Here is a 25,099-nt window from a genome sequence, read left to right on the forward strand (position 1 = left end):
GAATAATTATATGATTGACTTATCATTAATTTCCTTAACTCAAACTTTAATTGGTCACATTTAAAAAAAAAAAAAGCATGCGGGTTTCATAGTTCTTCTATACAACAAAGTGAGCGTGACAAGGTAGTCCCATATTTTTAAAACTTTCAATAAATTTTAGTGACCTGGAATCAAGTTCATGAAGTTTTCTCTTGAAATATGTGCTTTGTTTTCTTTGTGGCACTCTACCCTCAAAATTCGGTTTCTTCACTTTTCTTGAGATTGTTCTTATTTTTGACGATTGTAATGCCCATTTATGGCCGGCGAATCTCGAAACGTCGCGTCGGCGGGCGATCAGTCGGAGCATTTTCATCTCGATGTTTTTCAAGTCGGATACTCGCCGAAGTCAGCTAATATTTGGAAAGTCTATAATTCACAGAACAACTCACATAGAGAGATGATTATTTGCACTTAAATTTGAAGCCAGATTATCTTTTAATCGAATCTTCAGAAAATAATAGCAAAAAGTATCAACACGGAAGGAGTGGCAACAAGCGCAACGAGGCAGTAAAATATCACTTTATATCGAAATAAATGTGCTCTACAGCCAAGCTCATTATCTAGGGGTGTCGGGGACGGGGTTGCGGGGGGGGGGGGGGGTTCAATTGCCCATGGTTTTAAAAAATTCATGTTTTACATAAAAATTGGCTTGGTTTTTGTTGTTTTCCGACAAAACTTAAATGGATATACACCCTTTGCTCCCCTTTCCCGGAAAATTCCAAATGGCGGGTCTGTGTACAGCAATGATTCTCAACAATTCTTAACCCACGTACCACTTTCTGTGAATCATTAACTACGCGTATCCCTATAAAAACTATTTAGTTTTAATTAAAATACGTTAAATTAATTAAAGTTTAACATTTTAAGTTAAATTAAAAATAAGTAAATTAAGTTGAAAGCAAGCATCTTTATTTCAATGCACATTTTATTTATTTTTTATTAATCAAACATGCAATCAAAAAGAGTTAGAAAATGTAATAAATGGAAATGTTGGATTGGTTTTTGTTTATAAAGATTTTCAACGTTTGATTCCCACTCGGTCAAATGCAAGCTGTGAATCCTCCTCAACACAAAACTTGTTACGGTACTTGATCGCACGAGGAAAATGTCATTATAGCCAGAAGATACTAAACAGGAATGGTTGCTAGTCTATGTAATTTTTATGATGTAATTTTTCAATACTTGTCCACAAGTCATCAACGCATTATAATTTTTTTGTTTCTATGTCTTATCTCATTTTGTTGTTCGAACTTTTGTCACAATTAAATTCTATCATGTGTCAATATAATTTTGTACGACTTTTAGTAGTTAACTGGGTATCTCTTGCAGAGTTTTGCATGCCCCAAATGGCAAGCGTATCGCACTCATTACCTAGACAGTGATTATCTCTTTTGGGGGAGTCCAATAAAAAAGGGATGTGTAATTGACTCATATTTAAAATAAAATACTTTTGAAAAACTACTACGAAAGTAACTCAACCAAACTAAGCGCCAATTAACTTTTTCCTATCCCCCCTCCCCCCAAAAAAGGTAAACATTGTCAAAATCATTGATTAATTTATCAGAGTCACATTACGCAGTGTAGTGTTACAGCCTGGTAAACGGGATTCAAATATTTTTGAGAAATGACGCTGATGGTTAGCTGTTTTCCTCATTTAAAAGTAAAAATTGACAGTGTCAAAATATAAATGGCCAAAAATACACCAATATATATTTTTTTGCTTTAATAAAGTTATCTTTATCTTTTATTTTTTTCCCGAAGATGAATGTTTTTCTCGTAGTGCAACAATGAAGTACGTCACACTACAAAGCCTCCACGACGTTAGAATTTTACCAGAGTTTATAAGGAAAAATAATGTTAAAATGATAACTTTTCATTCAGTCATTCATACAGACAGAATAATGAATTAATTTTCATCGATGTGTGCGAGGAACTAAAATCCCTGAAACTTTTTCCGGTCTGAAGTCTTTAATTTTGTTAGAATACATAAATGCAAAATAGCAAAAACTCTAATCATTAAAACTTTAATAAACATTGGCCAGACATGAAGAACAAAAAGTTTGATTCGTACTTTTAATTCTTTGCCTCAATCTGATACGATTCCGAAACTTCTCCAGTTCTAACTCGCCCGTGCTCTCAACAACAACTTTCATAAGAAATCCGTCTACAGAGATTGGACCATTATTGCCTTTCATCGAGGACGACAAAACCACCTTCGCTTTGTTCGCTGGTGCCGCCCGGCAATCGCTCACCTGCACAAAGAAGGGAAAAATGTCTCTAAAAAAAATGCGCGCGACACTAAAACTCCTCCACCGGCGAACATTAAAATCCATTGAAAACGCAAAACATCAACCTCGGCAGATAATAGCAAGATTTATGGTCGACGGCCACAAAGCAGAAATCAACACCGAATCCGAAGACGGGGCAAAATAAAATAAACCGTTCGCTTCTAATCCTTGCTTCTCCTTGCCTGTAGAACTAATAACACACACGCGACCGGTGATAGCAGAAGCGCACAATACTAGTTGCATTATTTATAAGCGCTCTCTCCTCACAATGAAACTTAATATTGAGGTGCCTGGGGCGCATCCCGCCTTTTTATCTCCACAGCCCCCGCACGAATATTACCAACCATAAAGGACGCATTTATATGTACACAGAAAACAGCTTTTGTAGCCGAATGGCATTATCAGAGGGGAGGGGGAAAAAAGTCCCTTTCTCTTCTCTTTTTCTTCACGGAAGATTCGTCTCTGTCGCATTTGTTAGGCGTGCCAGTGATTGAAGGTGTCAGACTCGAGTCCAACACGTTGTGTCTCTTGCATTTACTAGGGCTGCAGTTCAAGTGATTAGAGGTGCTAGAGTCCAGGTACTACTCAACACGATGACTCTGTCGCATTTAATTATGTGGGAAAAAAATTGAAAGTGTCTAACTTCAGTTACTCAACATGTTAAAGAATCCTCCTACCACCACGTTTTGGAGTGTCCCATCGAATTCTTCAGCCTGTTGCATTTACTAGGCGAGCAATGGAAATGACTGGACGGGTTTATTCCCAATGCAACCACTACTCAACATATTGTGCCTGTTGCATTAAATGAAGCGTGCAAGTGTCTGGTGGAGTCACTGTACAATCCAGGCACTACTCAACAAGTTGGGTTGGTCGCATTTAACTAAGTATGCAAGTGACTAGAAATGTCAAAATTATTGAAGGTGAAACACTCCAGGTGAGATACTAATCACGTTGAGTCTTCCCTATTTAATTAGGAGTGCAAGAGATTGAAAGTGTCAATGTCCAGGTAATACTCATCACGCTGAGTCAGTCATATATTTAAATAGGCTTGCAAGCGATTGAAAGTGTCCAACTTCAGGTACTACTCAACCCGTTAGATAATTTTTCTTACTACTACAGAGGGCTCGTTTCAAAGTTTTCTATCAATGCAGGACATTTACAGTTTCAGTTCAATTATCCTTTCGAACACCCTGAGATTAAACTTAGAAGGGAGAGAAAAAAAATATTACACATTGATGCTATAGAAACCTACCGCAGGTCATCTTTCACAGAAACTAAAAGTAGTGAAATGTGTTTTATTAGACGTGAAATACGATCAATTCAGATCACGAAAAAGCTGGGCGATTTTTGCACCTTTCGAACATATCATTTTGACCAGTCTCATGGACGAAATCGCATCCGATTCAACAACGAGATATCAAGCTCGTTACGTGACCGAGTCACACATGATAGCGAAGTTAAGTCATAGCCGGGGAGCTAACCGATAGAAAACTGCAAATTATGATAAGAAGATGCCACTTGGTAGGAATGTTGTTTATGACTATACAATGAAATTAAGACCCAGAGGCACTTTCAAAAATCGTTTAAATCCAAGATGGCGGCGTTTTTTCAAAATGGCTACCCATAATAGAGTTTTTAAATATATGTCGTACAAAAGAGGTTTTTATATCGAATTATAGGTTTTTCAGGACACAGATTTCGTTTTGTATGTTAAAAATAAGCTAAATGTTCATTTTGGTGCTTTTTTTTTTAATATAATTTTATAACTTACAAAAGAGATTACATGCTTTTCCAGGTACTAAAATAATAAAGGAAAAATATTAAGTGCAAATATGTACAAAATATTAGTAATATTTCTTTAGTCAAACACTGCTTCATTGTTCGCATTCATTTTTGCATTTGCATAATAGTGTGCAGGACAGACCAACATTTCTGCAGCTACACTTGCATTTGCAGATTTTGCAAGTGCACTTAATGAGCTCAGTACAAGAATCAGAAATTTCAGGTAACTCCGACCATTTCAGCTGCCAAGATTTGTCATCCAACCACCATCCCCATTCGCTTAGAGATGGTGCATGTATGATATGTTTGTGAGCTTGTCCCCAAATGTGTCCAGCCTGGAAAGCACTACGCAATACTTGTTGCTGTAAGGCACCCTTTGTTCGTGGCAAACTTTCAAGTGGCCGATTTTTTGTCATAAAGAGCTCTTTCCTTGCATCATTTACAGTTAAGCTGTTACTAGTGGAACAGTACAGTAATACTACATACCTTTCAAAAATGTCGAGAATTGAAATCGGTATAGTATTTTGAGGTTTCGAAATAAATAAAAACGCCGTAGTAGCTTCTTTGAATATCATCCATGCCTTCCAAGTTGATTTTTTGGACTTCCCAGTGAAACTAGGAATGCTGTCAAACCTGTGAAGGCATGAAATCCCGGTAAAGCTAAAGCCTTTTCTTTACTAATAGCTTTATATATGGCATGAACCGGAATGAATCTATATTTCTTTCCTGTTCCAAAAGCAATCCAAAGTTTCTCTAGATTTAATATTGACATGGAAAAAAAGTAAGCTACTGCTAAAACTAAGACATCTGTATTAACAGTGCGAATGACAATATTCCTAAAACCGTGTTCTACCATGTCTTGAAGATGCAGTATTATTCTTGAGTCTGCTTCCTCTTGGCCAGGGCAACTAACATCAATGAGGGAAGTTTTAGCAATGCTATTTCCTTTAACGTCTTCACATAAAGTCGTTAGAACCTGCACATTTGTTATGGTATTTACAGCTAATGTACCTAACAGAGCCAAGAGCTCTTCCTTGTTACTTGAATTTCTTAAAAAGCCTTGCCAATTTTTAGGTAAAGCACCGTGCGAAAGCACTTGTCTTCTTATTCCTGCTCCTCTCTTCTCTCTAGTTTGACCTTTAATGGTTGGTGTGACATATCTGTCCCAAATAAAATCAATTCTCTGGCATTGGAAATTTTCAATATCTTTAGAAACGTAAGGTTTAAATACGTTTTCAAAGTAATCAACAAATGTTTTAGAGGTTTGTGGCTTTAAAATATGAGTAAGAACTGCACCATCGTAAATTACAGCATCACAAGTGCCTGCGAAGGTATGCTCGTTCGTCTTGATAGTATCTTCTAAAATGTGTGCCATGTCAGATTTGTTACTTGATCGAAATTCACCATTATTGGAAAATGCAGGTGGAAATGGTTGATTTTCATGTTTGAAAAAATTTAACATATCCAACTGAAGATTTTGTGAAACCATAAAGAGCCTCGAAAACAGCTGGACGTCTGCTTTTAAAATTTTTAGTTCATTATTTGTCTTGTTCAATTTCTTCTCAGGACTACTAAACAAAGGAACGTTGTTCTTTTTCAAAGGTTGAAATATTGTAACCGTTTTTTTTTTTCAAAAGCCTTTCTTCTATGAAATTATGGAATAGTTGATTGCCAGTGGACTCGGCTGAATAAACTGTAGCATCAACATCACTGTGTACAATAACCCTGCTATCTATTACGATAAGGTCCTGGTCATTTTCCAAAAATGGATTCCCAAGCTCTTTCAAAGTGCTATAAAGAGCTCAAACCTTAGTAACAAACTTAACTTGAAATGAGTGGTACTGCTCAAGATGAAGCCGGCTATTTTCTTCATGTTTTAGCTTAATACCACACTCAAACTCTTCTATTAATCGACTTATTTCTGGTCCAGAAACCATCCAACGCCTAAGTGCCGATGGATCCTGTGTCAATCCCATTGCACCACCATCCCCTTTAACTATTGCATTATTTTGTTCATGTGCTTGATCTATACTGATTGCTGAGAATAATCTGTTAGATTTTCTTATCACAAACTGTCCAGAATTAAATGATCGGTGTAGCTCTGGTAGTTCAACCTCTGCATCATAAAGATCTTTTAGATGGATTGACAACCAACGTGCGTAATGATGATGATCAAGCAAAAAAAAAAAAAACCAAGGAATCATTTTTTTTCAAGCACTGACGGAACAAACTGTAGTTTCCCTCTCTGATTGAACGAATAAACAGGAGCAATAGGATTTCCATATTGAGACAAGTTAGCCAATATTTAAACATCACATTCTCTTCAGCTCGATCTTCACACCACGGCTGAAACTCAAGCTCGGAATCTGCTTCTTCATAAGCATCATGAAGCAAGTGATACAGGGCAGCAGCAGTTACTTGGTGAATTGCTCTAGCTTTCTTAACGTGTTTGACTTTTAAATAAGTTTCCGCAACTGCTGAAGTTGCAATATCAGCAAGAGTAATCGCACCACTCAATCCACTTCCTGACATCCATTGACCCAGCACCTTGAGAAAAGCTTGTTCAATGTGAAATGCACCAAACATGAGGAAAAATTTCTTTTCACCATATTTTTCTGGGTTATTCCACTGAATTAATTTTGCTTGGTCATACAATGGTTGATCCAATGCCCTGACAGGAATTTGATTTCCATTAAGAAATAGCGTAACTTGTTTAACTATGTTCATCGCATGCTGAATCATAGCTATTGATAATGAATCTTCGTAAAATAGTGGTAAAAGTGTAGAAATTCCAGGCGTGAAATTAGTTGGAGTTGTCGTTCTAGATTGCATGGTAGGCAACCCATGAAACATCGAGTCCAATATTGGTATCAGTACTGAGAACGTGTTTCAGCCATGTGATCTCTTCCTTCTTGTTGTCTATGGCAGTGGTAGACAACATAAGTTTTGAAGTAGCATCGGAACAAATTGCAATATCAGGTTCTTTTGAACAAAGAAATGCTGATCTCACTACCGTAAACTCTTCTGGAAGACTGGGTACACTTCGGTTTTTCAAAGTAGTGTTTATGTCATACTGCATATTTTGAGTAGGCCTTTCTTTGCCTAAATTATCAGGAGTAGGGTATTGAAATATGGATATACTTGTCCCATGGAAGGAACCTTCGGAGGTTGAACTAGTTGGATTATGGTCTATGTTGTCGTACGCCCCTATTGTAAAGATTCCTTCTCGTAATTTTGATGGAAATAAAACTTTTTCATTTTGGAACTTAGCGTTTACAAGTTCACACATCGCTGTTGAGAGTTGAAACACACGTGTATATGAGATGGAAATTCCAAGTGAATGCATATTTTCTACTATTTCCTTTTTTCGAGTTTTTCCATAAATCGAAAGTCCCATATAAACTGCAAGTGGAGTCTCTCTATCAGGTTGATGTCTTTGTGCAGTGCTACTAGCCGACTTTCGGGACTGCATGTTAAAGCAAAGCAATTGTGATATAGTGAGAGAAGACTGGCTTACAACTTCATTTGCTTCAATATTAGCTCCATATAACAATTTTACTGCATGGTTCTTGCTTGATATCATTTGCCTGACATGTAGATTATTGTACAATATTTCTAAAATATCTTATGTGTGTGTGTGTAACCCCTTAATCGTTACGTATTTATACTATCTGCTCGCAGACGAATAGTGTAGGCTTGGATAAGAAAAAAAAAACATTCTCTCTATTCTTTTTTCCACCTATACTATCAGTGCCAAGAACCTACTTTATTTGGCACTAGTGGCACCCGCACGGCTTTACCCGTAGTAGAAAATCAAAAGGTCTTTTAGTTCGCCTGTATATTTACAAATAATGTATGATGAATTTCTCGCCAATTGGCTTGCCCATTTTACGGTTCCACGTTATGATAACTTTGTAATTTACTCGTCCATCTTATGATAATTTTGTTCGGGAAAATGTTCTTAAAATTGGAATAGAAAAAGAACAAAATCGAATTTTCGAAAAATCGCTTCGAGGTGCACACCCCCATGTTAAAAACTAATTCTGTGCCAAATTTCATTAAAATCGGCCGAACGGTCTAGGCGCTATGCGCGTCACAGAGATCCTGACAGACAGATCCGGACAGAAAGACTTTCAGCTTTATTATTAGTAAAGGTAAATGATCCGAAATTTCAAAACGGTGGTCTAAAGTTTTGTGGGAGGGTTTTTTTTTTTTTTTTTTTTCAACGTAAAACGCGTTAGATATTTCTGTCTCACAATTGGAGATGATACATCGTTGACAAACAAGTTAACGTTTAAAAGTGAAAAAATCAGTAATACATCTACAAAAATATATCTGTAATAAATATAGTATTTTTTTATACTGTATATTTTAATTTATAGCTAAGTTTGTTGAACTGGCAAGGCAAAAGAAAAAGCAAGTTATTTTGACGATGATGATGATATAGAATAAAAAGTACTTCAGTTTCAAATTAAATAATTTTTAGAAATAAGTACCTGACGCGTATCAGCTATTCATATAAATTATTGAATTAACTATTAGACAGAAAATCGTATACTTTCAAACTAAATAATAATAATCAAGATTGTCTTGCACTGTTAAAACTACAGGATGCATTCGGCACCTTTCAAGGGAGAAACGCTTGTACACCAGCTGCAACCCAATACATAGCCGAAATCGCACCTCTAAATAGGGTGAAAAACAGGCACCTTTTAAAAAATAGACAACCGGAGTGAAAAAAAAGGAACCTTTGGAGAGAGAAATGGCACCCTTACTATAGATCCTCTTCCCCCCTCCCCCGTATTGTGTGCGTTTTTGAATACAGTTGTGGTTTTTTTTTTTTTTTTTTTTTTTAAGTTTTGTTTTGATTTATGATATTCTACGTTTTGGACATTTTTCACATTGAGCTCGATACTGGAAATGATTAAAACATGTAATTACAGCATTTGATCATATTTCAGAGTTTTCAACATAGTTAAGAAGTGCTCATTGCTCTAACTCAGTGTCTCTCAACCTCTTTTGACCCACGGGCGCGGTAAAAGCAAATGAAAAACTTTGCGGACCAGTGAAATCTTTATCGTTTTCTTAAAAATTCATAAAATAAATAATATTAATAACTCTGGGGCCGTTAAAAACATGTGAAAAATTCAGAGTTCTGATGAGTTTTTTTTTTTTTTTTTTTTTACAAAAAGTAATGTTAAGAATTAATAAAACAATAAATATCTGCCCCTTTACTTGGTATCAAAGATCTCAAATCGTTATAATTTATAGACGAGTAATTATTTAAATTATGTGAGAAATTATACATTTACTAAAACATGACGCATTCTGAAAATGAAGACTAGCTGTACTTATGGATTATTTACATGAAGAACCAAAAATATTCAGGGATATTACAGTTACGGAAAAACAAAATCGTTTCATAAACGTTAATCAAGAGTAACAAAATAAAATGCACATGAAGTTTTTCGACAGTTAAAAAGCCAAAAGAAATTTCTACCGCTATCGAGACATTAACCGTAACAGGAAATGATTCTAACACTTGAATGAAAAGGCAAAAAAAAAAAAAAGAGCTAGACTGAGAGAGATTTTTTTTTCGCTAGCTTTCTGTTATAATTTACGAAGCACAAGAATCATTTTTATTAAGATTCTCACTTGTTGATTATTAATAATCTTATAGCAGGTGTGTTTTTTTTTTTTTTTTGGTGATTAATAAAAGCTGCTTATCAAGTACTCAAGAAAATAATGACAGGATATTTTTAGCAGCGTTTTGAATGATGGAAATTTCACGATAGTAACGGTTAACTAACTAAAAGACAGTAACGGTACACTGTTAAAAATTCAGGAAGATTTTCTGGTAATTGTTACTGTAAAATTGCATCGCCGACGCATCGCTGATTTTTACGGTAATTTATACCGGAGAAATAAGCGATCCCGGCGCCAACTGGTTGCTGTGGCCTACCGAGGAAACCGTAAAATTTTACAGTAACATTTGATTTTTACGGTAATAGTTACTGGCAACATGGATGCCAGTAACAATTACCGTAAATTTTCCGGAAAATTTTTAACAGTGTACCTGAAAAGCTATAAATGCACTTTTAAACACTTAACTATGTTTGAAACCCCTAAAAGCTACAAAGTGATCAAAAGCTGTACTTACTTGTAATTTCGGATAATTAATCCTAGAAAAAGTTGTGTTTTAATCCAATAGTGTACTTCATTCAATGTGAAAGACACACAAACGCAATCATCATTTGTCCGCCATATTGAGGTGGTTGAATGTATGTCTAAGGCAAAAGCGCATGCGCAATGTTTTTTTTTTTTTTTTTTTTTGCGATTGCATGCTGTTTCGGCTCCTCTGCTCTATTTTCTAGCCTGCATTGCACCTTCAGGCACTATGCTTTCACCCTAGAGGAAATATTTTCACTCGTCTGGAACCCCTGGTTATAACAGTGTTGGGAGGGCCGGCTCGGAATCGGTGTAATATAACTTTTATAAGTTTTATAGGAGTAGTTGAAGCCGGCTACCAAACTGACAAGGGCCTGCCTTTGCTCTCAGCGGCCCTAGGTAGATTACCAACACATTGCACTTTTTAGTATATTTCACTTTAATATAAAATCAATTTTTTTAAAAGTTAAAAACACAAGCACATAAACAAATTAGAAGTCTCATTGATTGTGTCTGCTGGTCAAGGTTTGAAATCAGTTTTCTACTCTTGTTTTAAAAAATAATTGCAAACAATTCATCGTATCATTCAGATTTTCTAATGTGACAGTTCGGGAAGCTATTTTTGAAATTGATGAAATCTCTTGTAACTCGTAATATTTGTTACACTGTCATAAATCAGAGAAAGCTTGTGATCTAAGGAAATAAAAATGTGGTGTCTTAAAATGTTTTACGTTTACATTTTTCTGGCTAAAACTTGCACTTCTTTACGGTTTTCAACTGTGTGTGATATATTGATGCGCAAAAGAAAAAAAGACGTCCATAGAGGCAGACTCTTGGTAGTCAATTCGTGATTATCTCATCCACATTTGCGAAGATTCCTCAAATCTTAAAGCATTTTTCCTACGAGTTATTCGTATGTATATTTGAAAAAACTTGAACCTCAATGGTTAACAGTGACTGAAAATAAAAATGTACAAATATTGTTAAATTCCAAATATTTGCGACAAGCTAGAAATATCAATTAATTTTAGGACAACCAAGAAAGTTACATTCCTTGTATTTTTGCATGTCAATGGTCCCCTGATTAAAAAATGTTTCAATTTTGTAACTTATTTTCCACTTAATAAAATTAATGAATCAGATTTAGTTTTACTTGAGATGAAATGCCATACTTATAATAACTTCATGAAAGTAAACCAATAAGAAGGAAAAAATCATCATTACGGAATAAATGTACTCCAAAACTCACAACTTTATGTACTGAAAAAAGGCTCCTTTTTAACCCCCAAATACTTTAATATTACTGTAATTGGTATTTTACTCTTATGTTCTTTTTTCTTGTTTATGCACAAATATAAAATTTGTTTCCTAAACTAATATGAGATCTTCCTTTGAAATTTAGATTGAAGAAGTTCAGGCATTTATTTTGGTTTAATATCTTTTTATACGTGGTTTCAATTTATTTCTCTACGAATGCAAGCTAACTGAAAGATTCAAAGCTAACTAAAGAACAGATTATTTTACCACTAGCTAAACCTACCCAAAAATAATGGATCAGGTTAGAATATCTAGTGAAATGATGTTTTATTCACATTACAGATCGTATTGAAATTCTTCAAGGCATATTTTGTCACGCAAGCAATGATGAATTTCAAATCTCAATGAGAAAGTTTTCGTTTGGCATATGTCCACCCTACTAAGAAACTCATGGAAACTGAACAATTCTTCGGGGATCTGCCACCCTTCCTGACACCAGCAGAACTCTTCCTCCCTTCGTCAATCGGCGTGTCACTCCAAAACAAATCGCTCCGAATGTACGACGGTTGGAACACGGTGTCGTGCATCCCAGAGGATTCGGAAAGGGGGAGGCAGCCTTCATTGCCCCCGAATGAAGGACTGCCCCAGATCATCCGTCTTCATCGGTCATCCCTAAAACGTCAAACCTTCCTCCGCATCCTTGGATGGACATTTTTTTTTCCTCCGGCTTCCGTTTTGTGTTCGCCTTTTGTGGGCGATTGCCATTCGTTCTCTGCAATGAATGCGCATTCGTTTGTGTGTGTTCGATGTCTCTTTATGTGGCATCCATGTCAAGCGGTGCCATATGGCATTTGACATCCGACCAAAAGGAACGGTCGCTTTGAATACGCTGATTTTTTTCGATTCAGAAACAAGAGGCACATTTTTGCCAATCTCTCTCTCACTCTATCTTCCAAGTATTGTGTTCAACGATAACAATCTGAGCGAAACACCCCACAAGAAACTTCGCACGCTACCATCGCTTCAAATATCCAGCCTTTTGCATTGCAACAGAACTCCCAAATGCCTCAGCTACTGATCATTTTTTGTTCAGAACACTCGGCGAACAAATCATTCCTTCAATCCACATCTGGAGTGGTTGTTGACCATATTGAAAACCACTGATGTGCAAGCAATTGTTTATGTAATGTTAATGATGATTTATTTCTTGACTTTTTAGCATCTGTACGAAATCTGTCTGCTGGTTTTCTGTATTTGTCAAACTTTTCCCTGAAATGTATAAAAGTGCAAGTTTGCAATCAACACTATTATAACGTGTTTTGTGATGTTTGGATTCGTAGAAAAAAAGGGCACTAGCAATTTTTTGCCACAACTTCACGGTACTTAAACATGGGATTAGCTTGTCTGTTAATAACCACTTTGCACCATTAAATTCAGATTCATGCATAAATTTTTGCTCTTCTGAAACTCATCAGAAAACATGAGATTAGAGATAATTCTACTTGTTTTTAAACATTTTGGACAGATTTTCTAAGCGGTCGACATTGTCTAAAACACCTATCCTGTCGGAATAAATCGTTGAGTGAGTCACGCATCAGTATTCGTGTCTCGTCACTCACGAATCATTCCGTGAGTCGTTCTCATCGCAAACCCATTAATGCACACGCCCCGTTTGATACTTCCTAAGCCACTCCTACCACAGATTAACATTCGAAATCGTTTTAAACAATTCGCCCTTCCCCAAAAAAGACCAAAACCACCTGAAAATCAAACAAATACAGCTCGAGGGAATCCATTTTCCCCCACATTTTTTTTTTCCTATCCCTACAATAGCCTCACCTAAGAAACCTAATTTTTGCCAAGAATTTAAATGGCCACGAAGAGCTATAATTTAGGAATCGGAATCTGAGTTCCAGCCCCAAATCAATCAAATCCCGAGACCCTAAAAATGACATTCTGCCGAGAAAAGCCGCCTATCTAGGAGGATATAATCATAATAAGGAAAAAAAAAACTAATAATGATAAAAGGATAAAGATCTCATGAGTATCCTTTTCTCCGGTAGTGAATCGGCTGCTTTTAATTTCGTGGTTCTGCAGTCACTTCTTAATGCATTTTCTTTCGACTGGTTGCTTTTTCTTTTTCTCCTCCTGAGATAATAGCTCGTTATTTATACGCTGTGGGCATATCAACAGGTGAGGGGGGTAGAAGAAGATGGCCGAATGACTGATGTGCGAGTGAATTTTCGGCTAGATTTTAATGAGACTTCTTGTCCGACTGCACCGTGGGTCGGGAAATGGAAGAAGGGGGCACGAGTACACATTACCAAAACGATTAATGACGTCCAACCAGTAAGAATACAGTTTTTTCCTCACAGACAGGATTTAAAGCTAACTGTACCATTCATTACAACTGCAGTTTTCTTCCACACTGAAATGTCCTTAGACGACACTGTTACGGGAAACAGATGCAGTATTAAGAGGCTCTGGGAAACTAGGTTTCCATATAGGTTTCTAGTAACAGTTTCTTCTTAACCATTAACTTCTTATGTACCGTTGTCAACGGCACATAAGAACATGTATTAATTCTGGAGACTTTTATGGAATCCCCCCTTCTTATGTTCCGTTGTCAACGGTACATAAGAAGTTGTATCAATTCTAGAAACGTTTATAAAATCCCAGTTTCCCAGACCTCTTTTAGTAGTAATGCTGGGGTTTTTTTAATAGATATAAACATATATAGTGTCTAAGACCAACTAAGTAGAGCAAAGGGTTTCTGGAGACTCTGATAGCGGTGGCAATGTTTTCAAAACATCGATGTTTTGACCATCGATGCGTAAGAGTCTATGTTTGTTAACCCCGTTAACATACTACTATATCATTTTCAAGACTTGAAATGATGACTGGCTAAGGAGTAAGGGCGGATGGATTCCGCTCTTGGTCTGCAGAGGAAATTTCCGGAAAGGAGGGGACATGTCTTTTTTGGGCATAAACAGGAGATTTGGGACGAGTTTTTCGAAATATGTTTCCAAAATGTACCTTTAGACTACCTCTGGTCTCTTAAAGGGTGGGGGGGGGGGAGGTAATGGCCCTTGTGACTCTTTTCTAGATCCGCGCCTGCGTAGAAAACGTCATTCATTCCATGCGCCATCACGAACTCTCTGACGTCTCCGAAATGTGATTGTACGTCAAAGGTTTAACATGAATGTTTTATGCGTGGTCTTTTTAAAGTTGTTGATATTTCATTTTTGGATAAGAAAATTACGATCAAGAAAGGTACTTGGAAACAATTACATTGATTGATGATAATTTATTATTGATTAACCTATCTGCTCATTTTAATTGAGAAATACTTGATGGAAAGTATCATATATTGCTATTTTAGGAGTTTTTTCTTGTGAATTAGTGCAAGCAAAAATTTTATGTGAAAAGTAATACTGTATCTTTCTTTCTACACACACACACACGCACACACACACACACACACACACACATATATATATATATATATATATATATATATATATATATATATATATATATATATATATATATATATATATGATGTATGAATATATGTTTATATATAGATGTTAGTGTGTGCATGAAAGAATGCTTCTAAAGTGCATTTGTTACTTGCGATATAATCCAAAAGCACACCAAACATACTTTGATATATTTATAGCTATGCAATTAAATTGTTGTTAAAATTCACTATTTACATCATCCCCAAACTTCAATCACATGATCCGTAGCTGATTCGACCTAGAGAAAGCTGAACCCGATTGCGAAATGGAACTATCAAATTAAACGGCCACATTCGCAAAGAGAGAGAGAGAGAGAGAGGAGAAAAAAAAATCCTCTAATCGGAAGAGGGAAGGCAGGAGCCCAAACATAATGCAACGCAGGAATGACCATGTCTCTGGAAATTATCGCATTTAAGACGATTATAGAAATTACATGTCATTACCGCTCGCTGCTCATTGGTCGGTAGCCGTCTCAGGTAACACCTGTTTCTCTCCATTCGCAAGGGTGGTGGTGGAACACACCGATCGGTAGCTCTGTGATTGCGCTGACCCTCCCCGGGCGACGACGATTAGATTTCTTTTTCATTCGATTTTATTTATCGGGACTGTTTTTCGAAGAAATCAACACGGAGATAAATGCCACATTTGATGGATTTAAGGAGTGGTTATACATGGCTCCCTTGAATGGTTTGACCTTTGAGACTGCTGCTCGGAGAACTGATTTCGTATGCAACTGCCATGCTTGAGCGAATCGTTATTTTTGCATGCCATTAATGTCCTCATGTATCATTAATGAACAGCCCCAAAACAAGCGGCACTCTTGGTTTCTTTCTCAAAGAGCGATCACCCTTTTGTGTATAATTGCTAAAAGAAAAGGAAAGGACGGAAAAAAGATTGAAGCTGGCAAAGCCTGTACCACTGAAGTTTCTGAAGAATGTTCTGAAGGGTTAAGGTAACCAGCACAATAGCTTACATTAAAAAGAATAAGACATAGTAATAAGTGCAACCTATATAGCATCAGAATACTAACATGAATTAGTAAAACCGGGCAGTGGAATACTGAAAGAGTTGCCAATAAGTAAAACCTAACAGCAGAATACCAAAACAGTTAGCAATAAGTAAAACCTAGCAGTGGAAATAAGTTAAACTTAGCAGTAAAATACTGAAAGAGTTAGCAATGAATAAATCTTACAGTAGATTACTAAGACAGTTAGCAGTAAGTAAAATCTTCCAGTAAAATACTGAAAGAGTACATTATAATAAGTAAAATATTGCAGTAGAATACTGAAAGAGTTATTAATGAATAAATCTTACAGTAGATTACTAAGACAGTTAGCAGTAAGTAAAATCTTCCAGTAAAATACTGAAAGAGTACATTATAATAAGTAAAATATTGCAGTAGAATACTGAAAGAGTTATCAATAAGTAAAACCTAGCAGTGGAATACTGAAAGAGTTATCAATAAGTAAATCTAGCAGAAGAATACTTAAATAGTTAGCAAGAAGTAAAACTTATGGCTGTAGAATACTGAAAAAATTAGCAATAAATGTAATTTATCAGCAGAGTATTGAAAGAGTTTGCAATAAGTAAAATCTAGCAGTAGAATACTGGAAGAGTTAGCAATAAGTAAACCTACAGTAGAATACTGAACGAGATTGCAATTAGTAAAACCTATTGCAGAATACTGAAAGAGATAGCAATTAATAACACCTAATAGTATAGAATACGAAAAGAGAAATCAAAAGTGAAAACCTAATGCTAAAAGAGTTAGCAATAAGTAAACCCTAACAGTATAAAATACTGAAGAAAAATAAGAAAATGACTTATAATATAAGAATAACACCCAAAACAGTGTTGAAACGGTTAGAAATGCCTCAAATTCAGCAATAACATATTCCAGGACCAATTGATGGCTGTAACACACAGAAAAAAGCCTGTTACAAAAATGGAAAAGGTAAAAGACGGGAAAGAATTTAGCTAACAAGTGCAAGCTTAGTATAGTAAAGAAAGAAAGATCCAATAATAATTATATTCCCCTAAAAAAAATAAGTTTTTGATAAAAATAATGATGGATTTAGTTGTAACACTATTCTTATGAAAAATGCTGTTTCGTAAAAAAGAAACTATATGTTATTATACAAATGTGTGTATGTGTATGCAAATATGCATGTGTGTAAGTTTTCTTGTGTGTAGCGCAACAAGCGAAGATATGAACTGTGTTTTAACTCACCAAGCAAAAACTAAAAAAGCCTATTTATTTTTCGATCTCTTTATTTAAAACATTCTAAATATTTCATTTTCTTCAAAAAGTAAATTCCCCCCCCCCCAACCTTTTTTTTTTTTTTTCTGTTCACTGAAGTTACTCCCCTACGGAATTCAAACTTGGGTTACCCACGCGTTTTGCAAGATATATATATACCTGCTAATGTTCGCTTGCGAACGCTAAAAATATTTGTTAACTCCTTTGTTGCAATATAATACAGTAACTGTTTTTACAAAATAATATCAAATCGACTGCACAAATTATCTTTTCCATTGCTCACAAACTCTGATTGAAATGTAATTTCACAGTGTTATACACATTGCACTCGCAACTTTCGTTACAGGTTATAAGTACATTCTCATCTAAACTAATAATTTATACTAATTAACCATTAAAAGAAATAAAAGAAAAAGCTCGTTTTTAGTGCCTGTCCATGCACCTAATTATTCTGAGTATTCATTTATTTTTCATTTTATTCATTTATTTGTATCATTTTTAATTTATTTTTCACTTTATTTATTTTTTGTTTATCTACTTATTTTTGAGCTGTGTTGTCTATACAAGTACACTCCTGTAAAAAGATAACTAAAACTGTTTTCTGAGCAATTGTAACCACTGACGAGTCCTAAAAAATTGTTACTCATTATGTGCTATCAGGTGTTGAGTGTTTTGTAATTTCTATATTTTGTTCAAAAAAAAAAGTTACTGCAGTTAGAAATTGCTTTGACGCTCACGACAAATACAATACTACTCCGTTAAGATTTCAGATGGAATTAATTCGTGGACAGTTTGTTAAGAATAAATTAAAAATATTCCTCGGTTGCCTTTTTTTTTCCCCCCCGTTCTATTTCAAGGCGGAATCATTTACTCGGATTAAAGAAAATCCCGAAGCCATTTCCTTTTTGCGGAGGGAAAAACAAACGTCAAAGCGAAATCAAAAAACAGCAGCGAGGGTAAAAAAATTAAGACGCCCGGAATTAATCAGAAAAATGCTAACAACAATGCTACGTCCTGTCAGACTGTCAGTGCTTAAACGCAAAAATTTAATCCTCTCATATTTTTCTTAAGTTCTTTCTGCTATGATTATTGGCACGAAGAGTTTTTTATTTCACTCCCCCCCCTCACCCTGTTTCACTTTGAACCACACCCATTTCTTTACTTTTAGTATTTAAACACCACTCGCCCCTCCCCTTGATAGGAAAAAAAAAGTTGCTCAGCTTTTCAACTTGAAGCCCTTTGTTTCCAAACCTCAATGCTAATTCGCCAGTTTCATTCACGTATCAGAAGCGATCTTAGAAGTTAAAATTAATTAATTATTTTTTTCCTTTTGTTTATTTAATAATTTCACGACGCTATTAGTTTCTTTTTCATTTAACTGGATCGCGTTTGTACTAGGACACGTGCAGAACTCTCCAGCACAAAATCGCTCCCCGTTTGATACCGGAAAACTTTTTCCGGATACATCCACAAATCCATGTATCACTCATTCAAAGAGAGCAGGAGGGGGGAAAAAATCCCACAAATGTTTTTCATGGGGGATAGGTGCAGAATAAATAATTGCGGACGTTTTAATTAATTCTAATAGACAAGTTCGATTCCTGGTAAAGCGGCATTGCTTCAGATGGAGGAGGGAAAAGCAAAAAAAGAGTTTTTAAAAAAATGAATAAAGAAAAATTCTGAAGTCCTAGAGCATACAATAATCTACGACCGCATCATGTCAAAAACAAAGAAATGTAATTAATTGGCATATCTCTGTCGGATTTTTTTTTTTTTCTCCACTATTTGCTTTGTTTTAGATTTTTGTTTTTAAGGCAGTTCAATCTAACCAAGTTTTTTCGACTCCTTCATCTCCGGTTTTTATTTACGGATTTTCTTTTTGTCTCTCTGCTCCCTTCCTAGAACTGTCAATGCTTTTTTTTTTTTTTTTTGGTATTTTTTTATACTTTAAAAAGAAAGATTATGTTTAATACTGAATGGGAAAAAAGCTTTTTTAACGACAGCGGGCTGTAAAAATAACGTTTATACACAGAAACAGACAGCTTTGCCTAACCCCCTCCCCTCTCGCCTCGAAAAAAAAATACATTCGCTTGATCTTCTTTAGATCACCGCAATAAAATTATATCTTTTTATTTATACGATAAAAAAAAGTATCAGGCTTAAAAAAATAATAAATGCACAAAAGTTGAGTTGGTAGTATTTTTCAAAGTTATGCTTAAAAAAAGGTTCAATAACTTCGAGGTTGCCCTTTAGATTTTCTAAGCGAACTATTAGATAGATGGAAGGAACTTTCGTTCACTAGAATTCTTTTAATCAAGCGTACTTAATCGTTAAGAACTCAAAACTTTATAACACTGAAATAAATGTTTGAATTTTTCATTAAAATCAAAGCACCGTATATGTGTGTGCTGAAATATACAGGATGAGTTAACAATAATGATGGGGTTTCAAATGTGTGCGTTTCCAAGCATAAAACGAAATAGAAACGATTATTATTATTATTTTCAGATACTTAAACTGTTTTTATGATGCTCGATGCGCCCTCCTTCTGATGCCTGAACGATATCCCACCTTTACTCAAACTTCTGCAGCACAGTTTTCTTTAAATATGCAAACAGGAAAGAAATCAGATGGTGTTGGGTCGGGTGACTTAGGGAGGGCTTATCGAGAAATGCTGAAACTCCTCTCCCTTGATCGCCATTTTGACTAACTAAATAATAAATAAAAAGAGGAATGCATACGATAACACGCAAAGACACCCTAGCTGCATCTAATTGAAACTTAACAACTTGCTCTTTCATTCAAGCTTTACCAGAAAGCAGCAAGTCCAATATTCCGAAAAAAAGTATCACTTCGAAAGCCCACCATTCTCTTTGCATCTGTAACTTAAGAATTAAGATCTTGAGAGCAGGCAAAACTTCTTCAATGGACACTGCTCGTTTCAGCTTACTCTTGGTTATAAGCCCAATTGAAACCAAAAAAAAAAAAAAAAAAATTAATAAATAAATAAAAAGATAAATTAATTTGAATTATGGCTTTTTGAATTCAAATTATGTTTTTGCAATCATGAGTGTGTGTATGTAGGCGTGTTTGTGTCGAGGCATGGGTGTGTGTATAGGCATGTGTATGTATGCGTGTGTGTTTGTGTCTGTATGCAGGCATGAGTGTGTGTGTATGTAAGAGTGCGTATGTATGCGTGGGTGTTTGTGTCTGGGTGCAGGCATGAGTGCGTGTATGTGTGTGTGTTTTTGTCTCTGTGCAGGCAGGAGTGTGTGTGTATATGTGTGTGTGCAGGTATGTGCATGTATGCGTGTGTGTATGTAGGATATGGGCGCAACCTGGAGACGGTTTTCGCTAGAGGAGCAGCATTGTGAGGCAGCCGGCCGACGGTGGTGCTACAGAGGGAGGCGGGGGGGGGGAATAAAGTCATAGGACATCAAAACAATCAAATTAGAATAATAAGCAATCGTGATTGTTCAAAAAAAAAACTTAAGTTAAGTTGGATACAAATGACAGTAAAGCCTACCCTATTGGATTATCAGAAGTAAAATAAAAGATAATGAAAGATTATTAGGATTTTGTAGCGATAAAATATCGTAGATAGCATTTTAGAGTTGCATACTTTTCATCGAAAACTTAAAATAAATTGAATTAAAAAATTTGAGTTCTAAAGTTGTCAAAACACTGCTGCCTTCTTAGAAGAAAATCATTCTCCTTTTTCAATTATTTTTATTATTCTGAAGCATATTCAGTACGGTGCGGCTTTGGTTAATTTAGCTATAACCCGACCTTTTTGGGGAGTACAGTGAAAAAAGGCCGCGTTATTGTCGCTGAATTCAGTTGCAACACCTTTGTAAAACTACCACGAAAGTAATAAATCTTTCTATAATAAAACTATTGCACACAAATTTTTGATCTAAAAGACTTGTAAGTACGTGATCGAATATTTTAATTGTGCAAAAATCCAAAAGAAAGGCCTTGTCTTTGAATGAAACTGCCAGTAAATGCGGTCATTCCCTATGAAGCATTTTACGAATAAAAATATTTTATAGTCCTTTTTGTAACTTGAACCTTTGCTTTATTTCTAAATTTGATTTGCATTAACCCTATGTGAACGAAGTATTTCTTTGCAAAATTTTGTTATATTTGTGGATTCTGAACTTCACTTAACTGAAATGAAAACCTAAGCCGCAACCACTACGGAATTTGTCAATTTGTTTTGCTGAGAGAAAGCAAGAAAAAAAAAATCTAAGGTAATATTGCAAACAAGTTCTTACAGCACGGATCAGTTGTATATCTTTTTTACCCTTGTAGTGTATTAGGCATGTTAATGAAAATTGTTTTAAAGGGTATAATTTTATAGTAATAGATAGCAAGAATTAAATCAGTTAGCAATTTCAGTTACAGTTGAAACGGTTTGGCAGGAATGTATTTGCGGAATTTCCGTACAGAAAATTTGTTAACAATTCAAGCTAAGATAATTGAACATTAATGCGTAGAAATTTATCCTTTTCCAAAATAACTTCAAAACTCTTTTCGGGATACTCGCCTTGCAACTAGCATACTAGGATCAGTAACATGAACATGCTTATCGTAATGGCAAAAGTTACGTATTCTGGAACTTCAACTTTTTTTTCATACGATCGACATTTACCAAAATTTTATTAGCAGTTGCTAGCAGCACAAAAGCTAAAAAATTCTAGGAAGAATGAATGAGTTCTGCATAATGCATTTGTTTCGGAATTATTTCATCATTGAATTATCTAAACTTACAATTAGTAAGAGCCTGCTAAATCCACCGTTTCGGTTCACCAAAATTAAATTTCCGACGACTGCGAAATCTCTTCTTGCTCCCGATAGATGGAAGTTTTTTATAGTTACAAAATTTTCAGTCACCTATACCATTTGGTTTCGTTCAGATTTTTTTTTTTTTTTTTAATGGTTATTGATTCATAGGTCGTATCTCAAACCACCATACCTTAAACCACGGAGCTTCATTGGTTCATGATTTTTGTGGCGACACAAAAAGCCAAACAAATAAGCAAACCTGTGGGTTTCGAAATCAAGTGAAGCGAGTAGGTTTCCACCGGTAGTCAAGGTAAAACGGACAAAGTGGAAGATCCTCACTTATAACTTTGGCGATGGATGTGTGAGCGACTTGTATCGGTTTTTACTTTTTTATGTCTTTACAAAGTTTTTACCTTTTTATTAGTGTTTCGACAAATAAATGTTTGAATGTGTAATGTTTTACTGTAATGCAATGTAGAACTAGTATCGGCATTATCGCTACAGCGCTGCAAAAGGATACCCGACAATTTTCATGATTATAGATTGAAAGGTTGTGCATTCATCACTCATTTAGAGGAAGAAAATGAATGTTAGATGAAAACATTTTACATGTAGCATCCACTGTTAATCTCAAAACTACTCTAACACGTATGACTAGGTAAGAAATCTACTAAGGCCATTGGTTTGCCAGAACCACACCCCCAGTGACCATAAAACAACTTTAAATTCGGGAACATCGATATTTTTTTAGCATCCAGGTTGAGTTTCAGTCGCCTGGATCATCAATTTTCACTAAGTTTTTATTTTCAGGGTTATTGATTCAAAGGCAGAATCTCAATTCCTCATATCACCGATTTTCATTGGGTTTTAACTTTCGTGGTTATTGATTCAATGGGTAAAAGTGAGTATTTAGAAAGAAAACAAGTGTGGACGGACCACTAATTTGCCTTTGTATATTGAAACTTACTTTAATCAATAAACTGTATTAAAGTTTCACACTAGTACCATTGGTTTAACAAAGTAACACCCCAACCAAAATGACTAGTAGACCTTTTTTTATACACCCAAAGTAGATGGTTTTATGACAACCAAGGCGTGTCTCAGTGGTGGTCTTGGTTGCAATGATTATTGATCCAAATGGCAAAAAGCGAGGGTTGGGAAGAAAGAAATGGTTGATTGATAGGCAACCTACCTATCGATGGGTCCGTAGAGTGAGGACGTGGCGGCCAGCTCGTGGTGCGGAAGGTCCCTGCCAGCGCTGAAGCACCTCCTGCGAGTGGAAACAAGAAAAGAAAACGAAAGCAGCAGATCAGCAAGCAGGCATAACACTAGCATAACAGACAATCAACAAATCAAAGACACAAGAAAAACAACAAAACAATACACTGCTCAAATAAACAAACAAATGAGACACATGCAGTTAAAGAAATAACGATAAAATCTGCAATGCTATCCGCCGCATTTACATCTATGCTTAACCATTGATACAGCAGAAGAAACCTGGTCGGAAGATTTTCTTGAAATTGTTCATTTCCATTTGTTTTGATATCATTAATTCAAATAACTTCCCTTGCCAATTTTTTACGGCATAATTTTTACTTATCGTGAAATTATTTCATACTTGCGCAACTCGAAAAAAAAGGCCGACCAACTTTTTTCTAATCAAGGGAGCTCAGTTACTTCCTCAAAGTTTTTTTTACTCTACATTAGACATTCATTTAAGTGAAGTGAAATCAGAATTTGTTTAATTGAAAGTTTAAACGTGTGTGCGATGAAAGGAGGTCCTGTGTTCGATTCCCACCGGCGCCCTGAGTGTGATTTCCTTTCTTTGCAAAGTAAATTTTTTCAGGGTTGTCTTGTCTGTTAACAAATAAAAATTTGGAAAAACAGTTGCAGTCATCATACGTGAAAATGGAGTTCAGGCGCTTAGCACACATCCCACTTTTAATTGAGTGAGCGAATGCCCCAGCGTGAAATCTGAATGTGTGCGGAATTACCTTTTGGAGGAGCATTGGCCAAGTAGCCTAGCTATGGCTTGGTACGCTAGATGTGATGGGTTCGACACCCACCCTCGTTTGGATATTCCTTCCCTTTTTTGTTCAGCAAAGTCTTTCACACTGTATTTGTGTATTTGTCTCAATAAATTAATTATTAAAACCACATGTAGGAATGGCGACTGGTCGGCGTGTTGGTAAATTCAGTGCTGTGGAGGCGATGAGGGTTCGGTTCCCATCCTAGCTCTGGATGTAATATCTCTCTTTCCTGAATATATGCATCTGTTTTGCAATATGTGTACAACTGAATCAGAACTTAATGAAACTCATAATTTAGGGAGACAAGACACATAATTCTGAAAACTGTACTAAAAAAAACTGAGGAGAAAGTTCCAAATGTAAATATAAATTGAACCAAATACTGCCTCAATGTTTTCTATGCGCTACATGAGCCACTCCTTTAAAGTGAAGTGAGTTGAGGATTTTGCTATTTATTTTTAATTGACACGAATGAATGGCGGCCTCGGTAGCACAGTGGGTTGACGTGCCATTGTAGTAATCCCGAGGTGGTGGGTTCGATTCCCTCCCGTTGCCCTGGTTGTAACTTCCTTCTCTGTGATGTTAATTCTGTCCTACACCATGTGCCTGTATTGTGCTATCTGTCATATTGGACGTGAGTTCATAAATAGGTCCTGTGTGACCAAGTACACGAGCTACTGGACTACATTCGGAAACAGGCACCGGTAGGACCGCAAGCGGTCGAAGCGGTTGAGTCCCTAAATGAAAACGTATTGGGACTCGATCGTTTCAGAAAGCTTGCGGTGGCACCAGTGCGACCTTTGCCTATTTCCGAATGTAGCCGAAATGTGTGTTATCAATAAACCAAACCAAATGAATGATTTTTCGTTTCACGGGCATTGCGGAAGGGTAATGCAAATTTACGGAATAGTATATCATGCTGTCTGGAAAGGTAATTAGAACTGTTTAAGCAAATTTTTC

The 25,099-nt window shown here is 35.9% G+C and overlaps 1 protein-coding gene across 1 annotated transcript in view; it reads right to left on the reverse strand.

Moving 5' to 3' along the window:
• The window catches only part of LOC129234430 (dachshund homolog 1-like), a 255,566-nt gene that overhangs the window by 187,935 nt on the left and 42,532 nt on the right, over positions 1-25,099 (reverse strand). The window contains exon 2 of the mRNA XM_054868433.1: positions 23,299-23,376. Coding sequence (XP_054724408.1) covers positions 23,299-23,376 — 78 coding nt within the window. The remainder of the gene's footprint in view (positions 1-23,298; positions 23,377-25,099) is intronic.

This window comes from Uloborus diversus, chromosome 1 (genome assembly GCF_026930045.1).
Source record: "Uloborus diversus isolate 005 chromosome 1, Udiv.v.3.1, whole genome shotgun sequence".
NCBI classification, from domain to species: Eukaryota; Metazoa; Arthropoda; class Arachnida; order Araneae; family Uloboridae; genus Uloborus; species Uloborus diversus.